Below are 22,999 nucleotides of genomic sequence, written 5' to 3'. Positions count from 1 at the left end.
AGCACCTTATCCCCATGTTGATAAAGACAAGGGCCTCTTCCCGACAACCCTGGCCGTTGGTTGTCCTGGTCTGCGGGCGGGGGGCTTATCGGAATCCAGGAGCCCCCTTTTAATAATGGAGCCCCCAGAACCTGGCCCCCCACCCTATGTGAATGAGTATGGGGTACATAGAACCCCTACCCATTCACCTGGGGAAAAAAAGTGCCTGTGAAGTGCCACGTGTTTCCCGTGTTTAGAACAGTCCCTGCACAAAATGACATTTAACGGAAAAAAAAGTCATTTAAAACTGCGTGCGGTTTTAATGTAATATCTGGTTCCGGCATTATGGATGAAAATCATTGAGAAAAATTGCATGGGTAGCCCCCCCTGTCCATTACCAGCCCCTTTGGGTCTTGTACGGATAATAAGGGGAACCCCGTACCCATATTAAAAAAAGGAAAGACGTGGGGCCCCCATGCCCTATATACTCAGAACAGGCAGTGCAAACAAGACAGGGACTGTGTAGGTTTGTTGTGTTAAGTAGAATCTGTTTGTAATTTTGAACTGGTAAATTTTTAAAGTGTAGCTCCAGTCAAAAAAACTGTTTTTAAGCTTTTTGGAAAACATAGGGAAGGGTTATCACCCCTGTATAATTTGTTTTGCTGTCCGTCTTTTTTCATCTCCACCAACACCTTGTTCCGCCATTTCTGCAGAGCATATAGGGCAGGCCCCTACTTTCAAACATCAACCTTCCTGTTGTCTCCTTCCGTTTGCAAGTAGGAGACGTTTGTAAGTTGGATGTTTGAAAGTAGGGGCCTGCCCTATATGCTCTGCAGAAATGGCGGAACAAGGTGTTGGTGTTGCCACAACATTGTAAGCCCTCAAAGTGACTCTTGGTGGGCGCTGGAGCGCCCTGCTGTGAACGATTATATCAAGAATTGTAATTACATGTCATTGTTGAACAGTGGTAGAAAAATTAGGCCTTTGGTGGTTGTGGTGCTGGTGCCACAACACTATAAGTCCTCACAGTTACTCTCGGTGGGCACAGGAATGGGCCCTGCTGTGAAATATTATATCAAGAATTGTAATTACATTCCCCTGTTAAACAGGGGCTGAAAAATTGGGCCTTAGGCGCTGTTGCCACAACACTGCAACCTCTCCCACATACTCTAGTTGTAGTGCAGGAATGATCCCTGCTGCAAAGAATTGCATCAAAAATGGTAATTAAACGCCCCTGTTAAACAGGGGCTGAAAAATTGGTCTGGTGGCATCACCCAGAACCAATAATGTTCTTCCAACATATCAGCGGAGGAGGAAGAGGATAGACAATCAACATAACAGGACAGTCACTCAGCATCAGCATAGGCAGTCTTGAAGGGATGTGATATTTAAAAAAAAAAATATTCGGTTACATCAGCTTCAGGTGCTTGGTAGCTGTGGGTGATCCAAGACTGATTCATCTTTATGAAGGTCAGTCGATCAACCGAGTCGGTGGACAGGCGCACCCTATGATCGGTAACAAAGCCGCCAGCAGCACTGAAGGTACGTTCCGAAAGAACGCTGGATGCAGGACAGGCCAGTAGCTCAATTGCCCCTAGGTGCCCCTAGGTATTTCTGCACCATGTAAATCAGACGCTGGCGATGGTTGCTGGAACCAATCATACCTTGGGGCTGCGGACTAAAAAACTGTCTGAACGCATCGGTCAGACAGCCACCTTCTCCACCGCTCCTTCTGACCGATGCCTCAGCAACACGCTGTCCAGGACCAGGAGTTTGTAACCTCCCAGTCTCTGGGAACGAGTTGCACAGACCTTTCTGCAAGGCCCCCCGGAGATGTCTCATCCTCTGCTCCCTCTGCGACGGCAAGATAAGGTCAGCAACCTTACCCTTGCACCGTGGATCAAGGAGAGTGGCCAGCCAGTAATGGTCCCTCTCCTTGATCCGAAGAATACGAGGATCCTTCCGCAGGCTTTGCAGGAACAGGGAGGCCATGCAGAGTAGGTTAGCTGAGGCATTCGGACGGAGCCCTCTGGGTCACTAAGGACAACATGATCCGCAGCTACCTCCTCCCAGCCACGTACAAGTCCACGGGTTTCTTGGGACTGTAAATCATCCCTACAAGACTGCTGCTACTGCTGATGCTGAGTGCCAGCCTGCACCTCCATGCTGACACAATCATCCTCCTCCTCCTCTTCCTGTGTGATGGGTGGGACAGCAGGAACACTGTCTGGATAAAGGGGCCTTGAGAGGCAAGGAAGTCCTCCTCTTCCTGCCTCTGTTCTGCTTAAAGTGCCCTGTCCATTATTCCACGCAGTGTATGCTCCAACAGGTGGACAAGAGGTGCAGTGTCACTGATGTATGCACTCTCTCTACTCACCATCCTTGTGGCCTCCACAAATGGTGACAGGACAGTGCATGCATCCCTGATCATGCCCCACTGGTGTGGTGAGAAAAAACCGAGCTCCCCTGACCCTGTCCTTGTGCCGTAGTCGCACGGGTACTCATTGATGGTCCTCTGCTGCGTGTGCAGCCACTGCAGCATGGCCAACGTTGAGTTCCACCTGGTGGGCATGTCACATATAAGGCGGTTCTTGGGCAGGTTCAACTCCTTTTGGAGCTCAGCCAGCCGAGCACAGGCATTAAATGATCGACAGAAATGCACACAGACTTTCCTGGCCTGCTTCAGGACATCCTGTAAGCCCGGGTACCTGCCCAAGAACCGCTGCACCACCAGGTTAAGGACGTGAGCCACACAGGGCACATGGGTCAGTTGTCCCTGTCGGAGGGCGGAGAGGAGGTTGGTGCCATTGTCACAAACCACCATTCCTGGCTTAAGCTGACGTGCAGAGCTGACAAAATATCTTCCCCAGTGTGGCTCCTGTCCCCCAAACAAACCAGCGCAAGCACGGCATGGCATCGTTTTGCCTGCGTACTTGCTTAGCCCCATGAACGCCTACAGAGCACCACTGGTTCTGAGGACAGAGCACTGGAAGAGGCCTTGGAGGAAGAAGAAGAGGAGGGGGTGGAGGAGAGAGGTGTGTCACAACCAGTAGTAGCATTTTGGAGGCGTGGTGGCGGAACAACCTCCAACACTACTGCACCTTGTCCTGCATCCTTCCCAGCTGCCAGAAGAGTGACCCAATAGGCCGTGAAAGACAGGTAACGTCCCTGTCCATGCCTGCTAGACCATGAGTCAGTGGTAATATGCACCTTAGCTGTTGAAGTGCTAGCAATTTAGCTAAGCTAGCATTCAACCGCTGGGCATGTGGATGGCTGGGAGTGAACTTCTTTGACCGTCCCGCAGCTGGGGCAGGGAAATTTGCCTGCTATAATTGGACGTGGGTGTACTGCTAGCAGAGTGCCTGCAAGCCCTTGGCTGTGACACACCTAATTCTACACCTTCATTCCTCTCAGATCAGGTTTCAGAGAGGACTGAAGGTCTAGTGGGGTTGTAGATCCCAGCTGATGAGGAGCAAGGAGAGGTCCGCTTTGTTCTTTGGTGTGGGTCTTTGAGGTACGCTTGCCAACGAGCTGCATGGCAGGTCAACATATGTCTGGTCAAGCATGTGGTGCCCAAGCGGCTGATGTTTTGGCCATGCGAGATACGCTTGAGACATATGTTGCAAATAGCAGCGGTGCGATCTGATGCCCTTGTCTCAAAAAAGGCCCACACCAAAGAACTATTAGAATAACGCACAGAGGCAGCGCCCTGCACAGGCGGAGTTCTTCGGTGTGATTGAGTCGGTGTGCTGCCCCTAAGCTGGCCCCCGGAGGGCATCCTGCCTCATTGTACATGTGCCTCCTCCTCTCTCCTACCAGGCACCCATGTGGAGTCAGTGCCCTCATCATCCCCTCCCTCTTCATCGCTGGAGCAAACCTGGCAGTATGCTGCAGCTTGTGGAACAAGACTGCCAGATTGCTGTCCTTCTTGAGCATCCCCTCTCTCTGCACTCACGCTACTGCCTTCCTCTAGCTGAGTATCATCATCAGAGCCTATAAACACTGGGCATCCTCCTGGAGCATGTACCCAACACTGTGCTAAAAGAGTTCAGGGGACTCCTCAGGTGGACATGGTGGGTCTAGGGAAGGAGTCACTGATGATGACATTGAGACGAGGGAAGACGATGTGTTGGCAGCTGCTTTGCTAGTACCCTTAGCCTGGGTGAGAGAGGATGAGGAGAATGAAGAGGGCTCGGTCATCCACTCTACCAAGTCTTCGGCATGATGCGGCTCAACGCGTCCAGCTGCCGAAAATAAGGACAAGCGCGTCCCATGGCCATGTGCTGATGATGACGATGCACCACGTCCATGACCAGCACTGTTGTCTCTAGACACAGAGCCTGCTTGCCCTCTTTTATTGGCTCGTGCCTGTCTGCCTCTCCTTGTTGGCCTTCCAGACATGGTAATGGCCTGAAGGGAGGTGCGAAAACCAGCAATTGGGTAGTGTATATTGTGCTGGAGGCACACAACACCCACTAACTCCTGCAGATGCCTTTATTATAGAACAGGAATTAAAGGGTAGATACTGGTGTATACTGTGCTGTGCTGGAGGCACACAACACCAACTAACTCCTGCAGATGGCAGATGACTCAATTAGAGAAGAGCTATATAGGTGGATAATGGTGTATACTGCAGTCAGGGCACGCAGACAACACCCACAATCTCCTACAACTGACTGAAAGCTCTATTAATGAAGAGCAATATAGCTAGCTATATAGGTGGATATAATGGTGTATACTGCGGTCAGGGCACGCAGACAACACCCACAAACTCCTGCAGATTGCTAAAAGCTCAATTACAGAAGAGCAAGAACGCTAAATCGGCCAATAATGAACGGTGTATACTGTGTTGAAGGTACACAGAACACCCACTAACTCCTTCAGACGCCAACACACTACACAAGGCTGCCGCGCTGGCGGCCTTATATAGTGTGGGGCGTGTACTACACAGCCTGAGATATGACTGTACCAAAATGATGTTTATATCATTTTTGAGGCAGATAAAGCTTTCTTTTGATAGTAACCACAAGGTTTTTTGTTTTATTTTATTCTTATTATATAAACAAAAAAAGGCAGATTTTTTTTTTAACTATTGTTCTTAGTTTCTGTTATACAAATTTGCAAATAAGTAATTTTTCTTCACATATTTAGGTCAACATTTATCCTGCAGCTGCACCCATCATCCAGATGCCACCACTCAAAATTCAATGACGTCATATGACGCCCTTGGGGGCGGAAGTGGTTAAAGTAGAAGGACCTAGTGGCTGATCCTTAAAGGGGCCGTGGACCACCATTTTCTACATGCATGACACACCAACTCAACTTCTTTTACTTTAGAAGTCAATGACAATCGGTGAGAGCAGTGTGCACGTTTTTCTCTAATACCCCCGTACACACGGTCGGACATTCCGACCACAAAATCCGTCTGATTTTTTCCCGATGGATTTTGGCCGAAGCTAGTCTTGCATACACACGGTTGTTGGAAAATCCGATCGTTTCGGAATGAGGTGACGTTCGTAACGTACAACGGGACTACGTAGAGGCCAGTAGCTAATAGCTTTCGTCTCCAATTTTTTTCTGAGAATGCGGGGCACTTTGTGAGTCGGAATTCTCTACACACGATCGGAAAAAGTTCCGATCAGATTTTGTTGTCGTAAAATATTAACACCGGGGACAGTGATGGACGCCTGAGCCCTTTCGTCCGGCGTACAGGGAGCTCCTAAACTTCATACAGGGCCAATCCGCCACCATCCGACCATGGGAAAGGGGGATCGGAGCGCTCCGGGATCCAGGGAAACCTCTGAAGCAGGTCAGTCCCCTCTTACCAGCATTCCGGCGATGTTTTGCCCGGCGCACGGGGAAGGCCTCAAAGCCGCGGCCTCGCCTAAGTCATCCCCCCCGCTCGGCACCTCCGGAGGTGCGACGGGCGGAGCGAACGGTCCGCTAGGCCTAAACAAGGACAGTTTCCCCCCACTAACCCAGGCTGGATCCCCCCAAGCTTCCCCAGCCACACAGGCCCTAAGCCTTGCTGATCTCCAGGCTGTAGCACTTGACATTAAGGCTACACTGTCAGCAGCCATTACAGATCTGAAATCTGACATTCAGCACATGGCAGCAAGAATTGGAGCAGCCGAACAAACTGCATCACGTCACTCTGATGCCCTGAAGCAAATACAAAGATCATCTGATAATCACCTTAGTCACCTCATAGAGATGCAACGCCACATCGAGGACCTCGACAATAGAGGAAGGCGCCACAACATCAGAATCCGTGGGGTCCCTGAGACAGCAGACCAAACCCCTGTAATGCAAACGGCAACGTCCATTTTTAATGACCTGCTGGAGAGACCCCCTGACTCCCCAATTGACTTTGAAAGAATTCACCGTGCTCTCAGACCGAGAGGAAGAGACACTGACCCACCAAGAGACATTGTCTGTTGCTTGGTAAATTTCCCACTAAAGGAAGCCATCCTTAAAAAAGCCAGAGAAAAAAACAGGGTGCTTTTCAACGGTCACAAAATCAATTTGTACCAAGACCTCTCCAACATTACCCTACAGCAACGCAGGGCCCTTCGCCCACTACTGGACCAACTCCGGACCAGAGGCATGGAAGTTTCCATTCTGCTTGTCCGCTACATGGAGAGGTCACACAGCGCTTCTACGCACTCCTGACGACTTGCATTCATTCTGTGAATCGCTCAACCTCCCTTTAACAGAGGTACCGGACTGGTACAACTCCTTCCAGATTCACGACACATGGATCGAAGTAACAAACAACTCGACTCCCAGAGCGCAGAGAAACAGAGACCGCAGACGAAGGTCCCCATCAGCGCCGCACCATGGAAGGGGAGCAGAACACGGAAGCCCAGGCATCTCCCCACCTAGAAGACGAGACCGAATCGACAGACCAGATCTCATGGACACCTAAACCGCAGTCCATCGTCTCCTGCACGCTGAAACTACCTGAAACATTTATCTTGTAGAAGCCCCAATACCCTTTTTGATCCTCCTCCTCGCCGACTCGCCGTTGTTCCAACTGTCCCACCATCATCTCTTCCAATGATATCACTCCGCCAGATTACACCTTGTTGGTAGCTTGAAACTATACCCAGAAAACGCTCGCTATCCTCATCCAAGTTTGGGTAAAACAAGTTTGCCCCAAAAGGTATGCCCCTCCAGGGGGTTCTTTTAGGCCCTTATTCAGGTTTTTCCGGCTTCTGAGCAAAATGTATACTATATCGCTTTGCTGGAACCTGGTTAGCATTTGGGCCTGCACTCACATTGACCTATTGTTGCCCACTTGGCAGGGGTGTCCACTGTCCCCGGGGCTTTTTGCACTGGCAATTGAACCTATGGCGGCTATTCTCCGCTCCTCTCCTGAGGTTCGGGGTGTTGTCCGGGGTCCTTTGCAGGAAAAAGTCTCGTTATACGCTGATGATACTTTGTTGTATCTCAAGGACGACGGAGCCTCCCTACAGGCGGCACTGTCGCATATAGATCGGTTCGGACAATTCTCGGGTATACGTATAAATTGGGCGAAATCAATTCTATTCCCACTACATGATGGTGAGGGCGGTCCCCGAGTAGATGGGCAACTGCAGAGGGTTTCTCAATTTAAATATCTAGGGGTGGAAATACACAGAGACTTGAAACGATTTATTTCCCTTAACCTGAGTCCGGTGGTTACCCAGTTGACCCGGAGATGTACTGGGTGGAGGTCTTTGCCGCTTTCGCCAGTGGGACGGGTCAATCTAATTAAAATGTCGGTCCTTCCTCGGTTTACCTATCTCTTCCGTCAGACCCCAGTCCACATCCCGCTTAGATTTTTTAAGAAATTAGATAGCATTGTTTCGTCCTTCGTCTGGAATGGTAGGCCCCCTAGAATAGCTAAAACAACCCTCCAACGGCCCCTTGTGAGGGGCGGTCTGGCACTGCCCTGTTTTCTGAAATACTACTGGGCGGCAGTCCTAGTGACTGTCAGGTGGTGGCTCTCCGAGGGCCCGGTCAACCCTGCGTCCTCGTTGGAGGCGGCGTTGTTGGGCTCTCATGCGGAGCTCAGGAACCTGATCTATAGGGGACCACGATCTAACCCTGGGATAACCCTTCCGATGCGTACGACGCTTAAAATATGGGATCTGGTGAACAAAAGGTTGGTGGGCGCAGGGGTGTGGGCCCCGGGGACTCCCCTTTGGGGGAACCCCCGCTTGCCCCACTTTCAATCCATCCCGGATCCGATTGTTTGGGCCAGGCATGGAGTTATAACACTGGGGGACATAGTGTCCCAGGGGCAGCTACTCTCCTTCGATGCTATTAAACAGGCCAGGGACCTCCCGAACCATATGTTTTTCAGATTCCTGCAGTTGCGACACGCCTTCCGTTCTCAATTCCCATCTAGAGCGACTCTTGGGGTGTCGGCGGTGGAGGAGGCGCTTGGTCCCGAGGGGGGAGGGACGCGCACACTGTCCATGGTGTATGCCGCGTTGACCGTATCGGAGGAGACTAGGATCTCCCATTTGTTTGCGCTCTGGCAAGGCGACATTCCGGAACTTACTGAGGAGGACTGGGAGGAGGGTATACAGCAATACCTGACCCTTGCGATTTCGGCAAGGGACAGGTTTATACAATTGAAGTTCCTCCACCGGGTATATTTTTCACCGGCACGCCTGGCAAGGATTTACCCTGACCGATTGACTACCTGCCCCAGATGCAAAGAAGATGATGCTGACTTTTTCCACATGGTCTGGTCCTGCCCTGGGGTAGTGGGATTTTGGAGAGGGGTCCTGGCCGATATTAATGCAGTGGGGGAGCTTACGATTCCACTTAGCCCGATACCTCTCTTGCTGGGTATCTGTGATTTTCTGGATATCTCCTGGGGGAAGAAACTGTTTATTTTTTACACTACACTCTATGCGAGGAAAGCCATACTACTGCAATGGAATCAACCTCTCCCTCCTACTAAACAACTGTGGCAGTCCCTGGTGAACGCGGCTTTGCCGCTTTATAAACTTACATATCTGGGCAGGAACTGCCCTGGGAAATTTGGGAAGATTTGGGCGGCTTGGGTTGAGGCGAAGCATTTGACTATTGGTTAGGCTGGGGGGTGTGGAGGGTGGGGGGGGGGAGGGGGGTTTCCCCCTTTTTTTTGTAATTTATGTGGTTTTTTGTGGGGTGGGGGGAGGTCTCGGGGAGGTTTTATATTCCAAGTTGCAATGATTAGTGACTCTATATATTGCTAAGAACTATCTGTGCTTATATGTGATACATTTGATTATCTGTCTACTCAAAATATGTATGTACCTTGCTGACGCATGTCTGTTTTCTGTTTTTTTTCTGTTTGTTTGAAACATAAATAAAAATTCTTTGTTAAATTGTTGCCCACTCACAACATGCTTATTTCTCCTGCTTTCTTTGTTCTTCTTTTTTTGTTTTCTGGGGAAAAGACTGAACTGAGAATGTTATAATAAAGTCTTTTTTTACAGGTGGACTCACAATCAGATGACGAACACTATCCCCATACCCACCTTGAAATGGGCTATTATATGAATACACTAGGGGGTCAGTCTAATTTTGAGTTTGTTTCCTTTAACCAGTTTGCTCACTGCCTACTATGTGGAAGTTAGCCAGTTTTCTCGTCTCCTTTTTTTTTTTTTTCCTTATGACAACATACAAGAGCCCCAAGGCTCTAATTATTTTAGGTTTGTCTCTCTCATGGTCTCTAGGGACTGGGTTATCCCAATACAAGCCATATTTAAAGGTTTCTTTTAGTCTGGCTCGACTCCCATTCCACTAAGGTTATTGAGGTAAATTGTGTATTTTTTTGTTCTTCCTTCTTCTTTACCATTATATACATAAAGCTTAAGTCTGTGCTTGAATACAACTTTTGTTTGTTACCAGTCAGAGGCTCCTGTAAGGGGTATAACCACTTCTCTCTTTTGCTACAGCTTATGTTAACTGGGCGAGTGGAGAACCCCGCTAGTGCACATCCCCCTTGGGTCTGAGTAAGATTTATCCTAACTATCCTACTCGATGTATAGACACAACCCTTCTGCTAACAGGGACCAGCACTAGTCTCCAAATTCACTGACACAACTATTTGTTTTTAATTCTGGGCTCTGAGCTCGGTGATGCCTGGCGGGATTCTCGGTTCGCCCTAGTTCTTCTTTGTATAAGGTTAAAGGTATTGTTATTAAGATTGTTGTTTAGAAGATTCCTTTATTGCACACTACTACCAAGCAACATATTTAGTCAATCCCTCCAGAGGGTGAAAGGGTCTCACCCCCCTGACGCATAGATACATAACACATACAAAATGCTCTCACTTAATTTGTTTCGATGGTCATTACAAAGAGATATGCACACCCACGGTCCAAGGATGATCACTTATTCACACTTCATCTTACTGCAACATAGGCTTGGCTGGCTCTGATCACATTACGCGATACTGCCACGCTATCCCCCTTCCACCTCCTTGCATCACAACCCTGTCTAGTTCTAAATTACCATGCGCGCTCGAGCTCCCTGGGCGCCGATCCCTCTTACCTTATCTCAAACACCTTACGTTCTGATACAACATCTGTCACTTGTTTGTCCCCTTTTTGGTCATTGAACCCACACAAGGAGTGATCTCCCATATCGCTCCTTGACCCTACCGGCATATACATATAGGTTGGCTTAGCTGGTCTAATCCTTCCTCCGGTGTTTGTTCTACCTACCTGTTTTAGGTAATCCCTTCATACCCCCCTTCTTCCCCTCCCCCCCTCATTTTAGTTATTTTTTCTTCTATTACTTTACTTTCTTCTTTTTTCTCTCCCAACATCGCTGGCAGATATTCTCAGTGATGCCGTCTCAGGGACCGCATACCTCAACCCTTTCCCTCAAATTACTATCCATTAACGCCAAAGGGCTCAATATCCCAACTAAAAGAACTTAATTCCTTTCTGAGTTTCACAAATACAGAGCCAACATAGTATGTATCCAAGAGACCCATTTCAAATCTAACAATGTTCCAAAATTCTCGGATGGACGATTCCCCACTGTTTTCCACTCCACTAACCCCGAGGGGAAGATGAAAGGAGTCTCCATCCTCATCTCGAAACACACCCCACTGCAGATACATGATACAATGGTTGACCAGGGGGAAGATACATCTTCCTTAAGGGAGAGGTGTCATCACGCCCGGTCACGATTGCCAACATTTACGCCCCCAACACGAAACAGGTAGCTTTTTTTCGTAAGATCAAGGACCTTCTAACAAATTTTGCTTCCGGTATTCTAATACTGGGAGGGGACTTCAATGTTCCCCTCAACCCTATTGCCGACACCTCGAACGGCTCTTCGAGCATTCCTTTCAGGGCTCTTAAACAAATTAAATTACAGCTGCAGCTGCTAATGCTACACGATACGTGGAGAACTCTCAACCCTCAATCCAGAGATTATACTTACTTTTCAACAATCCATCAAAAATATTCCAGAATCGACTACTTCTACATCACACAATCGGACCTACCACTCCTGACGAACACAACTATAGAGCCAATGACTTTATCTGACCATCACCCAATTACACTAACTTTGACTTTCCCGGAAAAAATCACTAAAACTAAAACTTGGAGAATGAACACCACTGTACTTAAAGACCCTATAGATATTCTCCGCTTCAGAGACATACTCACCGATTATTTTACTCGTAATGACACTGACGATACTTCCAACATCATTCAATGGGAAGCCCACAAAAGTGTCATCAGAGGCTAATTTATTAGGAAACTGACTCAACTCAAAAAGGAAAAACAAGCTAGAATCAAATCCCTAGTAGATCACATACACAAACTAGAACTTCAACATAAAAAAACTATGGCTGTCTCCGCGTTTGAGGAGTTGACTAAAGCTAGAGACTCACTTGCCGACGAACTGAATCTAAAGGCCAAAAGGCAATATATATTACGTCATAAAATATACTACGAACAAGGCAATAAAAGTGGCAAACTTCTTGCAAGAGCAGTTCAGAGTAAGAAAGCCGCTTCCACCATACACCAAATAAAAGACAACAAAGGAAAGTCGTATTCTTCGAACGAGGAGATAGCCAACCAATTTGAGCAGTATTATCAATCACTCTATAATATCCCTCCCAATCCCAAGTTTCCCCCAAACTCAGAGGCTAGAACTAAACTCATTCAAGAGTATTTGGACAAACACAGTCCCCCGAAAATAGCACACAATATCGCTCTGGAACTCGAATCTCCCATTAGTGGAGAAGAATTTGATAGAGCTTTAAAGGACATGAAAATTGGCAAAGCCCCGGGTCCAGATGGTCTCCCACTTCAATATTACAAAACTTTTCTCGACATTCTTAAACTCAGGTTCTTGAAAACTTTCCAATCACTCCATTCCGAACGAAACCCCCCCAAACAGGTCCTGGAAGCGCACATAGCAGTCATTTCCAAAGAAGGAAAAGACCCAACCCTCGTCACGAACTACCGCCCAATTTCTTTAATAAACGTAGACATTAAAATTTATGCCAAAATCCTCGCCAATAGAATATTACCCCTACTCCCATCACTAATCTCCCTTGACCAAGTGGGATTCATCCCGGGTAGGGAGGGTCGGGACAATACCATTAAGGCCCTGAACATAAACAATTGGCTGACTTCCAAAAAGAAACAGGGATTCTTCCTCTCTCTCAACGCTGAGAAGGCATTCGACAGAGTGGCCTGGGACTTTATTGATGCAGTCCTTAAAAACATCGGCTTACTGCCTCGGATGAGAGCCTACATCGCTGCACTATACTCAAATCCAACTGCTCGCGTTCGCACCAACGGCCACCTGTCGAACGCCTTCACCCTTAAAAATGGGACGCGTCAAGGTTGTCCCTTGTCCCCGCTACTATTCGTTCTCACCCTAGAACCGCTTCTTAATAAAATCAGATCCAACCCGGACATAAAAGGCATTGAAATAAAAGACCATTCCTATAAAATCGCTGCTTTCGCAGATGACATGCTACTCTTTCTATCGCAACCCCTTATCTCACTGCCTAATATAATTCAAGAACTTGAAACGTTCCAATTAATATCCAATTTAAAAATTAACCACTCCAAATCGGTAGCACTAAACATATCCTTACCCTCCAATGATGTTGAACTATGTAAGCAAAATTTCCCATTCACGTGGTCTCCTAAACAAATTACCTATCTTGGGATAGATATACCCTCAAATTTAACTGACCTTTTCAAACTCAATTTTCTACCCTTACTAAAAGACTCACAAGAAGACCTTAAAAGATGGAACTCCCTCAATATTTCGTGGTTTGGTAGGGCCTCATTGATAAAAATGACTATTCTGCCCAGATTCCTCTACGCTATGCAAACGATCCCTATCAGATTACCATCTTCCTTCTTTGCCGCCTTTCGCAAAGCATGTACCACCTTTATATGGAGGAGTAAACCTCCTAGAATTAAATACACAAGATTAATTCTCCCGAAAAATAAAGGTGGAATAGCCCTCCCGGACCTGAAAAAGTACCACCAAGCAGCTATGCTCACACGTATAGTTGACTGGAATTTACACCAGCCCATCAAGGATTGGGTATCACTAGAACAAGCCCAATTCCCCTTCCCAATCAGTCATCTTCCATGGATAAACCCCAAATACCACTCAAAAGAGATTAAATCTCATCCTCTTATCGGTCCCACGTTAGCAATATTTCATGACACATATAAAAAAAGTGACCCCACCCCTTGGATCAGTTCCCTAACGCCTCTCAGAGACAACCCCGACTTCCCCCCAGGAAACAAGCAAAAATCTTTCTTAGCAAACTGGCCCCACAAAAATGTACTGATCAAACATTTCTTACGCAATCGGAAACCTCTTCCCCTCAAGGAAATCAATAAAGACAAGGACCCGAGACTAATCTCCCACTGGACGTACCTCCAAATAAGACATTTTCTCTCCACGGTAGTATTGACAACTCTGAGTTCCAAATCCCCCAAGACCATTGAAACTCTATGCTCAGGTATGCACCCTCAAAGACACAATATTTCAATTATCTATAATTCATTATTCGACGAGGGTCTAGAGTTCTCTTTCCCATCCTGTCTAGCCTGGGAAAACGACCTCAATCTTTCATTCACTAATAAAAACTGGGAAACTATTTTCATGTACGCTCACAAAGGCTCACTCAATGTCGCTACTCAGGAGTGTGGGTTTAAGATTCTAACCAGATGGTATAGAACACCCAGCACCATACAGAAATTCAACCCCCAGATCTCCAACAAGTGCTGGAGGTGCAGTGGTGAAGTGGGATCACTATTCCACATATGGTGGTCTTGCACTCATATCCAACCATTTTGGAAAATGGTTCATGAAACCATTACATTCATAACCTCAGAACCGTTAGATTTCGACCCAGCCCACTTTCTACTGCACCACAACACAATCCCCTCAAAAAAATATTTGAAATCCCTAATTATGATAATGACAAACGCTGCTAGACACTGCATCCCCTCCCATTGGAGGTCAACCTCAATCCCAACGAAAAAAAAATGGTTCAGAAGGATCACCTCTATTGAAACTATTGAGGAGCTTATCAGTATCTCGCGAGAAAGAATGTTACAATTCACCTCAACCTGGTCAAAATGGCTAGCATTTAAAGATACTCAGGAATACAAATCGTCTATTTAAGTATTATTTGTTGCCGATTCTCTGTCAGTGATCTATGTTTTTGTACTTAAGATGTTCATATAGCGCAGGCCGCTGTCCACCCAACCTCACTGCCTAATCTTCCCTCCTGCCACTACGCCTAAATATAAACTCCCCCCCCTTCTTTTTTTTTTTTTTCTCTCTTCTTGTTTTTTATCTCTCCTTTCCCCTCCCTTCCCCTTCCTCCTCAAGAATATTGTTATTTTATCTTCACATACGCTTTGATTCTCTTTCCGCCTTATCTGACGAATACAATTTTTCATTTTTGACTAAAACATCTTATGTTGTAACTGTCCAATCCCTGTGAATTTAGCAATCTCTTATGTATCTTTGCTTACATTTAAGATAACGTGTTGAAATGTAAACGTTATTGTGCGACTCAATCTTGATTGTAATGCTCTGTTACTTTTCAATAAAAAAAAAAAAAAAAAAAAAAAAAAATTAAATCCAGCTCTCAAACTTTTTCCATCAGAAATTCCAACAGAAAAAGTCTGATAGAGCCCACACACAATCGTATTTTCCGACAACATAATCCAACCGGACTTTTTCTGTCGGAATTTCCGACCGCGTGTATGGGGCATTAAAGGCAAAAAGAAAAGAACACACTATGACTGGGCACAAAGCATATTTTATTATTTGGACTGATGGTTTATCCACATGAGCTCTTGCTTCACAAATAATATATATTGAATGTATGTTACTATGGAAGCGCTGTCTTCATCCTAAAGGAACTTTATTCATACTAATGGACAATTAAGTATCACCTCTATTCCTTTTGTTACTTGTGTTCTAATTTTTTTTCTAGCACAATTTAGCACAGAGCACGGGTGTTTTAAATATATATATATATATGTGTACACATTGGTCAAGATGGGACAAACAAAAACCAGCACTGAGTTGGTTAGGTATATCAGTTTAATGGAAATTATTCAAAGATTGTGTTACATACAGTAGCTCGTTCTGCGCTTTAGATGTCGTCATTGCAATGAAATCCATCACATTTATGCAAAGTCAATCATGAGACGGATCTCTGAAGGTTTTTTCCATAATTCCAACTCTAAATATATCATTCTGTCTGCTATCACTGGACGTGTCCCGTCATCTCCGTCCGGAGATCACACCAGACCTCAGCATGATGTCTCCGGACTCCATCTCTTTTTTAATCTGTGTGGTCTTTGGACTCAGCTTGGCAATCCCTTCTAACACTTGTATTGTGATGGGTAACCTGGACATCATCAGAAAGAAAGGGAAGTTGAGTCCCACCGATGTGATCTTCCTGGCTAAGGGGATTGTGAATCTTCTCCTCCAGTGTGTGCTGAGCCTACAGGGAACACTCTTTGTCTTGTCTCCAGAAATCTTATCCATTAGACAATTATATGTGTTTGTGAAATTATCAAGTAACTTCCTAACCTATTACAACTTCTGGTTGACCGTCTGGCTCTCGGCTCATTACTGTACCACCATCACCAATCTCAGCTATGGGTTCTTCATCTGGATAAAGAGAATTGTGTCCAATTTCCTGAGTCACCTTCTATTCCTGACAGCACTTGGGGTGTTCATTGTGAGTGTCCCCATTATCTGGACTCTGACTGAGGACAGTAATCTCCAGTCTTCTGAAAACAGTACAGGAGCCTCTAACATTGTGTTCCATGAAAAGTTTTCCTATTTTGTGGCTGAAAACACCCTAGGTGCCATCCTGCCCTCCTGCCTTAGTTTTCTGTGCCTGGTCCTCACTTCCTCCTTTCTGCTCAGACACGTCTGGAGGGTGAAGAATAACGACTCTGGATCAACACGTCCAAATCTTCAGGCTCATGTCACTGCACTGAGGACAATCTTCTTCTTACTTCTCATCTTCACACTTTTCTGTATATCTCGAGCAGTTATGTTTTCTCACAATCCCTCACTGTTAACAGTCAGTTGGGATTTACAATTATTATCTCCATCGGTGGAGGCCGCCGTCATCTTCCAGGCCAGCAACAAGCTGAGAAGGATCATTCTGAGAAAATTCTGGACCAGAAATCGAAGGAACGCAGAGACTTAAACTGTAGAGGATCTTCAACTTTAATGTCTAAATATTCACTATAACCTTTTTTAATAGAAATCATCTTGATGTTGAACATCTTAAAGTGTCATGATGGAGTGTAGAAGGGTTATATCCAGGGCTGTCTTAATGTGTGGGCACCCCTGGGTATTTCCCATGGGCCCCCAGTACATCCACCTGTCCCAGATTTGCTGGGAAGTCACATTTTTATTAATATTTTCCAGGATGGCCGTGTCCCAGGCAGCATCCTGGAACCTGTGCTGTGCCCTCCTGCTCCCCCCCCCATACCGGGACCTTTGTGTTGATTAGTCCTTATTTTATGGCATGTTTTCTTATTGTTTAAAATCAATTGTATTTAAAGTACTAATAATATGTTAAATTCTATCAACTACTCCTATTTAAATTTTTGAAAGTAGGTGCGTAAATTGGGGCAGGCTGGTAAGGGCCCAAGTGAATTACTTTGCCCAGGGGCCCATAATGCTATTAAGATGGCCCTGATTATATTCCCCAACATATTTTAATATTTTAAGAGTCAAAAATGTTAAAAAAGACAAGAGATGGTTTTTGACAATTCCTTTTATTAATGTCTTCTTCTTTCCCCGCTTCTTCTTCCATCTTCTTCTGGTCTTCCTTTGGTGTTCTTCTTCTTCCTTCTTGTTCTTCTCCCGCTTCTTCCTCTATCTTCCTCCACTTTTTCCTCCTGTCTTCTTGTCCGGCATCTTCCTCCGGCTTCATCTTCCTCCGGCTTCTTCTTCTCCGCTTCGTCCGCCGGACGATCCACCTCAATGGGAGTCTCCTGCTGTGTGACGCTTCTGTTCAGGTGAGAGCTCTTATATAATGGAGGGTGGGGCCACCTGTTGACCCCGCCCCCTCTGATGCACGGGGACTTCCCTATGGCTTTCCCCGTGGTGTTAGCAGGGGGCAGGGTCACCCGTTTACTTAAATGGGTGACTCCACCCCCTCTGACAACACGGGGAAAGCCATTGGGAAGTCCCCATGCATCAGAGGGGGCGGGAGACTCCGACAGCGGGAGACTCCCATTGAGGCGGATCATCCGGAGGACGATGCGGAGAAGAAGAAGCCGGAGGAAGATGCTGGGAATGCTTCAGCAGTCCCACTATTGTTGTTTCTTTTTTTTTATTTATTAATCATCATCATCTTTTTTAATTTCATTATTCCATATGTTTTTTTGGCCCTGCGTAACTTCTTTTAAAACGTTCAGCTCTTTCAGCTGATGTGTGCTCTCCTTCAACTTTTTTTCTACTATTTATACTTTTTAAAATATTAAGCTTTTCAACACTTTTTTTTTACATTTGAAGTCAATGAGAGCATGCTTAAAATCTTTAAAATCTTCTTCCGCTACCAAAAGTTTCAGCTCCTTCATACTTTCACCTACAGACGCCAAACTAACTTTAAAATGTTCACAAAATATTCAGCTATCTGGCTCTATCTTTTTAGTTTGATATCTTTTACAGTTTTTGTGAAAAAGCTGTTTAACCACTTACAGACCGGACCATTTTGCTGGCTTAAGACCAGACCACTTTTTGCGAGTCTCCACTGTTTCGCTTTAACTAACAATTGCGTGGTCATGCGACGTGGCTCTCAAACAAAATTGATGTCCTTTTTTTCCCACAAATAGAGATTTCTTTTGCTGGTATTTGATCACCCCTGCGTTTTTTTTTTTTTGTGCGCTATAAATAAAAATTGAGCGACAATTTTGAAAAAAAACACATTATTTTTTACTTTTTGTTATAATAAATATCCCCCAAAAATATATAATTTTTTTTTTCCCTCAATTTAGGCCGATACATATTCTTCTACATATTTTTAGTAAAACAAATCCCAATAGCGATTATTGATTGGTTTTGCGCAAAAGTTATAGTGTTTACAAAATAGGGGAAAGTTTTATGGCATTTTTATTAATATTTTTTTTTACTAGTAATGGCGGTGATCAGCGATTTTTATTGTGACTGCAACATTATGGTGGACACATCGAACATTTTTGACACATTTTTGGGACCATTGTCATTTATACAGCAATCAGTACTATACAAATGCAGTGATTCCTGTGTAAATGACACTGGCAGTGAAGGGGTTAACCAGGGGGTGGCAGTGCAGGGGTTAAGTGTTTCTAGGGGCGTATTACTAACTGTGGGGGGCTGGGCTTTGTTTTAGTGAACACTGATCTCTGCTCCAATCACAGGGAGCAGAGATTAGCGTCACTTGTTGCTAGGCAGAATGGGGAGATGCTGTTTACAACGGCATCTCCTCGTTCAGCCGCCCCGTGAGACGATCGTGGGTATGCCCTCAGTGATCGAGTCCGCGGGACCCATGACTGGACTCACAGGGGTCCCAACCGACGCGCGAGCGTGCTGCCGGCGGCGTGCTCACAATGGCAGGGCGGCATTTAAAATTGGATGTACCTGTACGCCAAAATGCCTGCCTGTGCCATTCTGCCGACGTACATTGGCGTGTGCCGGTCAGGAAGTGGTTAAGTTTAGTGATCATTTTAGAACATGTCATTAAATTTAGGGCATCCAGGCTTTTGTTGTCTGTTTTGTTTCCATGGTTACCAAAGCTTCTTATACACAGTGATGGGCGGTGGGGGGAGGCGGCTGGAGCATCTCGGAATACAGAGCCCGGGGGGAGAGCACAGACACACCACACCATGTACTGATTTATTATAGAGGCATATGATGGGGCAGTTTTGATGGGGGCAATATGATGGGGCAGTTTTGATGGGGGCAATATGATGGGGCAGTTTTGATGGGGCAATATGATGGGGCAGTTTTGATGCTATTCAGCATTCCCACGCATTTTCTCCAGGAAATGCATTTTCTAGTTATTTATTAGTGGGACTGCTTCACCAGTCCCACTATTGTTATTCGTTTTTTTATTTATTAATCATCATCATCATCTTTTTATTATTATTCCGTAAGTTTTTTGGCTCTGCATAACTTCCGCATAACTTCCGCATACTTTCAGCTATTAAAGCCATTCAACTTTTAAAATGTCCAGCTCTTTCAGCTGATGTGTGCGCTCCTTCGACGTTTTTTCTACTATTTATACTTTTTAAAATATTAAGCTTTTTAGCACTTTTTTTTTAACATTGAAGTCAAGGCGAGCATGCTTAAAATTCTCCGCCAGGGTTGTCTCCCCCAGGGTGGTCTCTGCCAGGGTTGTCTCTGCCAGGGTTGTCTCCGCCAGGGTGGTCTCCGCCGGGATTTTCTCCGCCGGGATTGTCTCCGCCAGGGTGGTCTCCGCCAGGATTGAGTACAAGGCTTCTCTCCCCACACATCAATGTATCCATGGATATGCCCCTCCCTATCGTAAAGAACTTCTTAAACCATTAAACTCAACACGTTCCCTCCAATCCACTCACTCAAACCTTCTTCATATACCTAGAAATAGACTCAGGACAATGGGAGATGGGGGCCTTTTGTGCAGCTGCCCCGCGCCTGTGGAATGCCCTACCTGACACCCCGAGGGCTCCTCAATCTACTGACTGTTTTAAAAACTTAAGACATTTCTTTTTAGCAAAGTCTTCTGACTCTTTTAGATGTTTGTTTCTTTGTATAAATTGTTTAATTTCCTTTTTTGTTTGAACTTGTAGCACTTTGAGATCATTTGATGAAAAGCGCACTATAAATAAAATGTTTTATTATTATTATTATTATTTATTATGAATCCTGATTTAAGACTTCATATTAGAAATGAGTGAACTGACGGAGCTCAGGTCACTTAGCATGAAGATCCATGAGATTTCTAGAGAATTGGGTTGACGTGTCCTTCATACCTTGATTGTTTCTCACAATGTGTTTTGCATCCATTTTGCATTCATCACTGAATATCTTTATAAACACAATAAAAAATAAAAAAATAAATTGGAAAAGAAAAAAGAGAAAATAAAAAAAAAGATAAATATAAGTAAAAAGAAATGAAGTCAATGCATTTATTGTTGTAGTTCAACATACCAGAGGTACATTTCTTGATCTTTGTTTTTTTATTTTTTTATTTATAAGAAACAAAAGAAATTACCCCCTCCCCCCATCTTCACGCACTATTTTTTTATTTATTGAGTAGCCAAATAAAAAAAAAAAACCTCTGATTTAAAACCAGCTAAGATCCATCCACTTGTTATCTGCAATCTTTCCATAGACAATTGGATGTTCTTTGGAAGATTTGCAGACGTTCAAGAGAAGTGTTCATTGGCTGGATGGATTTTAGTTGTTTTTAATATTTGCTGTTTTTTTTACAGATTAAATAAGTGCGGGTGAAGCTGACATTGTCCTTGTGTGACTTTCTTTAGAATCCCGTCCATGGACTGAACGTACAAGAAAACAATGAGACCCCTGGAAAGGATTATGTATGGGGATCTCCTACTGTTCCTAAGATACCACCCTCCATCTCCCCTTAAATACACTATATTGCCAAAAGTATTGGGACACCTGCCTTTACACACACACATGAACTTTATTGGCCCAGTCTTAGTCTGTAGGGTTGAATATTGAGTTGGCCCGACCCTTTGCAGCTATAACAGCTTCACCTCTTCTGAGAAGGCCATCCACAAGGTTTAGGAGTGTGTCTATGGGGATGTTTGACCATTCTTCCAGAAGAGCATTTATGAGGTCAGGCACTGATGTTGGACAAGAAGGCCTGACTTGCAGTCTCCACTCTAATTCATACCAAAGGTGTTCTATGGGGTTGAGATCAGGAATCTGTGCAGGCCAGTTAAATTCCTCCACCCCAAACTCACTAATCCATGTCTTTATGGACCTTGCTTTGTACACTGGTGGGCAGTCATGTTGGAACGGGAAGGGGTCATCCCCAAACTGTTCCCACAAAGTTGGGAGCATGAAATTGTCCAAAATGTCTTGGTGTGCTGACGCCTTAAGAGTTCCTTTCACTAGAACTAAGGGGCCAAGCCAAACCCTTGAAAAACAACCTTAATCCCCCCCTCCACCAAACTTTACACTTGGCACAATGCAGTCAGGTAAGTACCGTTCTCCTGGCAATCACCAAACTCAGACACCTTTATCAGATTGCCAGACAGAGAAGCAGGATTCCTCCCTCCAGAGAACACATCTTCACTGCTCTAGAGTCCAGTGGCGGGCGTGCTTTACACCATGGCTTCCAAAGCTTTGCATTGCACTTGGTGAGGTAAGGTTTGGGTGCAGCTGCTCGGCTATGGAGACCCATTCCATGAAGATCTCTATGCACTGCTGTTGTGCTAATCTGAAGACCACATGAAGCTGGCAACTTCTGTGCATGGTGAGCTTCAGTATTTGCTGATCTCTGTTATTTTACGTGGCTGAGCACTTCTAGGCTGAGTTGCTGTTCTTCCCATGTGCTTCCACTGTTATAATACCACTAAGGCTGCTTTCACACTGGGGCGGTATTCAGGCGTTACAGCTCTAAAAATAGCGCCTGTGTAGCGCCTGAAAAAAAACGGCCCCTTTCACTCCAGTGTGAAAGCCGGAGGGCTTTCACACTGGGGCGGTGCGCTGGCAGGACAGTGAAAAAAGTCCTGCTAGCCGCATCTTTTGAGCGGTGAAGGAGCGGTGTATTCACCGCTCCTAAACCGCTCCTACCCATTGAAATCAATGGGACAGCGCGGCAATACCGCCGGCAAAGCGCCGCTGCAGCGGCGCTTTGCGGGCGGGTTTAACCCTTTTTCGGGCCACTAGCAGGGGTTAAAACCACCCCGCTAGTGCCCGCAGACCGCCGCTAAAACGACGGTAAAGCGCCGCTAAAAATAGCGGCGCTTTACCGCCGACGCCGCTCCTGCCCCAGTGTGAAAGCAGCCTAACAGTTGACCAGGGAATATTTAGTAGCAAGGAAATTTCACGGATGGACAGCTGGCAACCTATCACGGTACCACACTTGAATTCACTGAGCTCCTGAGAGCGACCCATTCCTTCATAAATTTTTGTAGAAGCCATCTGCATGGTGTGGTGTGAGATTTTATACACCTGTGGCCATGGGGATAATGGGAACACCCGAATCCAATGATTTGTAATATAGTGTATATTGTATATAATGGTTTGTTCTACACAATGAACTCTTTTTGTTGCTTTTTTTATTTAACGTTACTTAGTTTCCTTGGTGTTTAATGATCTTGTAGCCAACATCTGGAAGAAAAATGATTTGGTCACGTGAAACGTTTTGATGTTTCTGTCCCACATCATCACAGCACATCTCTCTTTCATGACCAAATTTCAAATATTTTGTAAAATCATATATAGATGTATAGTTTTCTGCTGTTGGACCTCAAATAATATAAGG

At 45.4% G+C, this 22,999-nt stretch overlaps 1 protein-coding gene across 1 annotated transcript; it reads left to right on the top strand.

Moving 5' to 3' along the window:
• The first annotated feature begins 15,805 nt into the window (after positions 1-15,805).
• On the top strand, positions 15,806-16,714 carry LOC143925257 (taste receptor type 2 member 8-like). Its single transcript, XM_077449848.1, has one exon. It carries the CDS (start codon positions 15,806-15,808, stop codon positions 16,712-16,714), a length of 909 nt encoding a protein of 302 aa, XP_077305974.1.
• The last annotated feature ends 6,285 nt before the right edge of the window (positions 16,715-22,999 follow it).

Source organism: Lithobates pipiens, unplaced genomic scaffold (genome assembly GCF_037356315.1).
Source record: "Lithobates pipiens isolate NorthernLeopardFrog02 unplaced genomic scaffold, aLitPip1_a1.2 Scaffold_22, whole genome shotgun sequence".
NCBI classification, from domain to species: Eukaryota; Metazoa; Chordata; class Amphibia; order Anura; family Ranidae; genus Lithobates; species Lithobates pipiens.
Note: the sequence above shows the minus strand (reverse complement) of the source record. Positions and strands in the feature narration are given on the sequence as shown.

Excerpts from the sequence above, each read along its gene's own strand:
- LOC143925257 (XM_077449848.1), top strand. The coding sequence starts at position 15,806 with ATGATGTCTCCGGACTCCATCTCTTTTTTAATCTGTGTGGTCTTTGGA.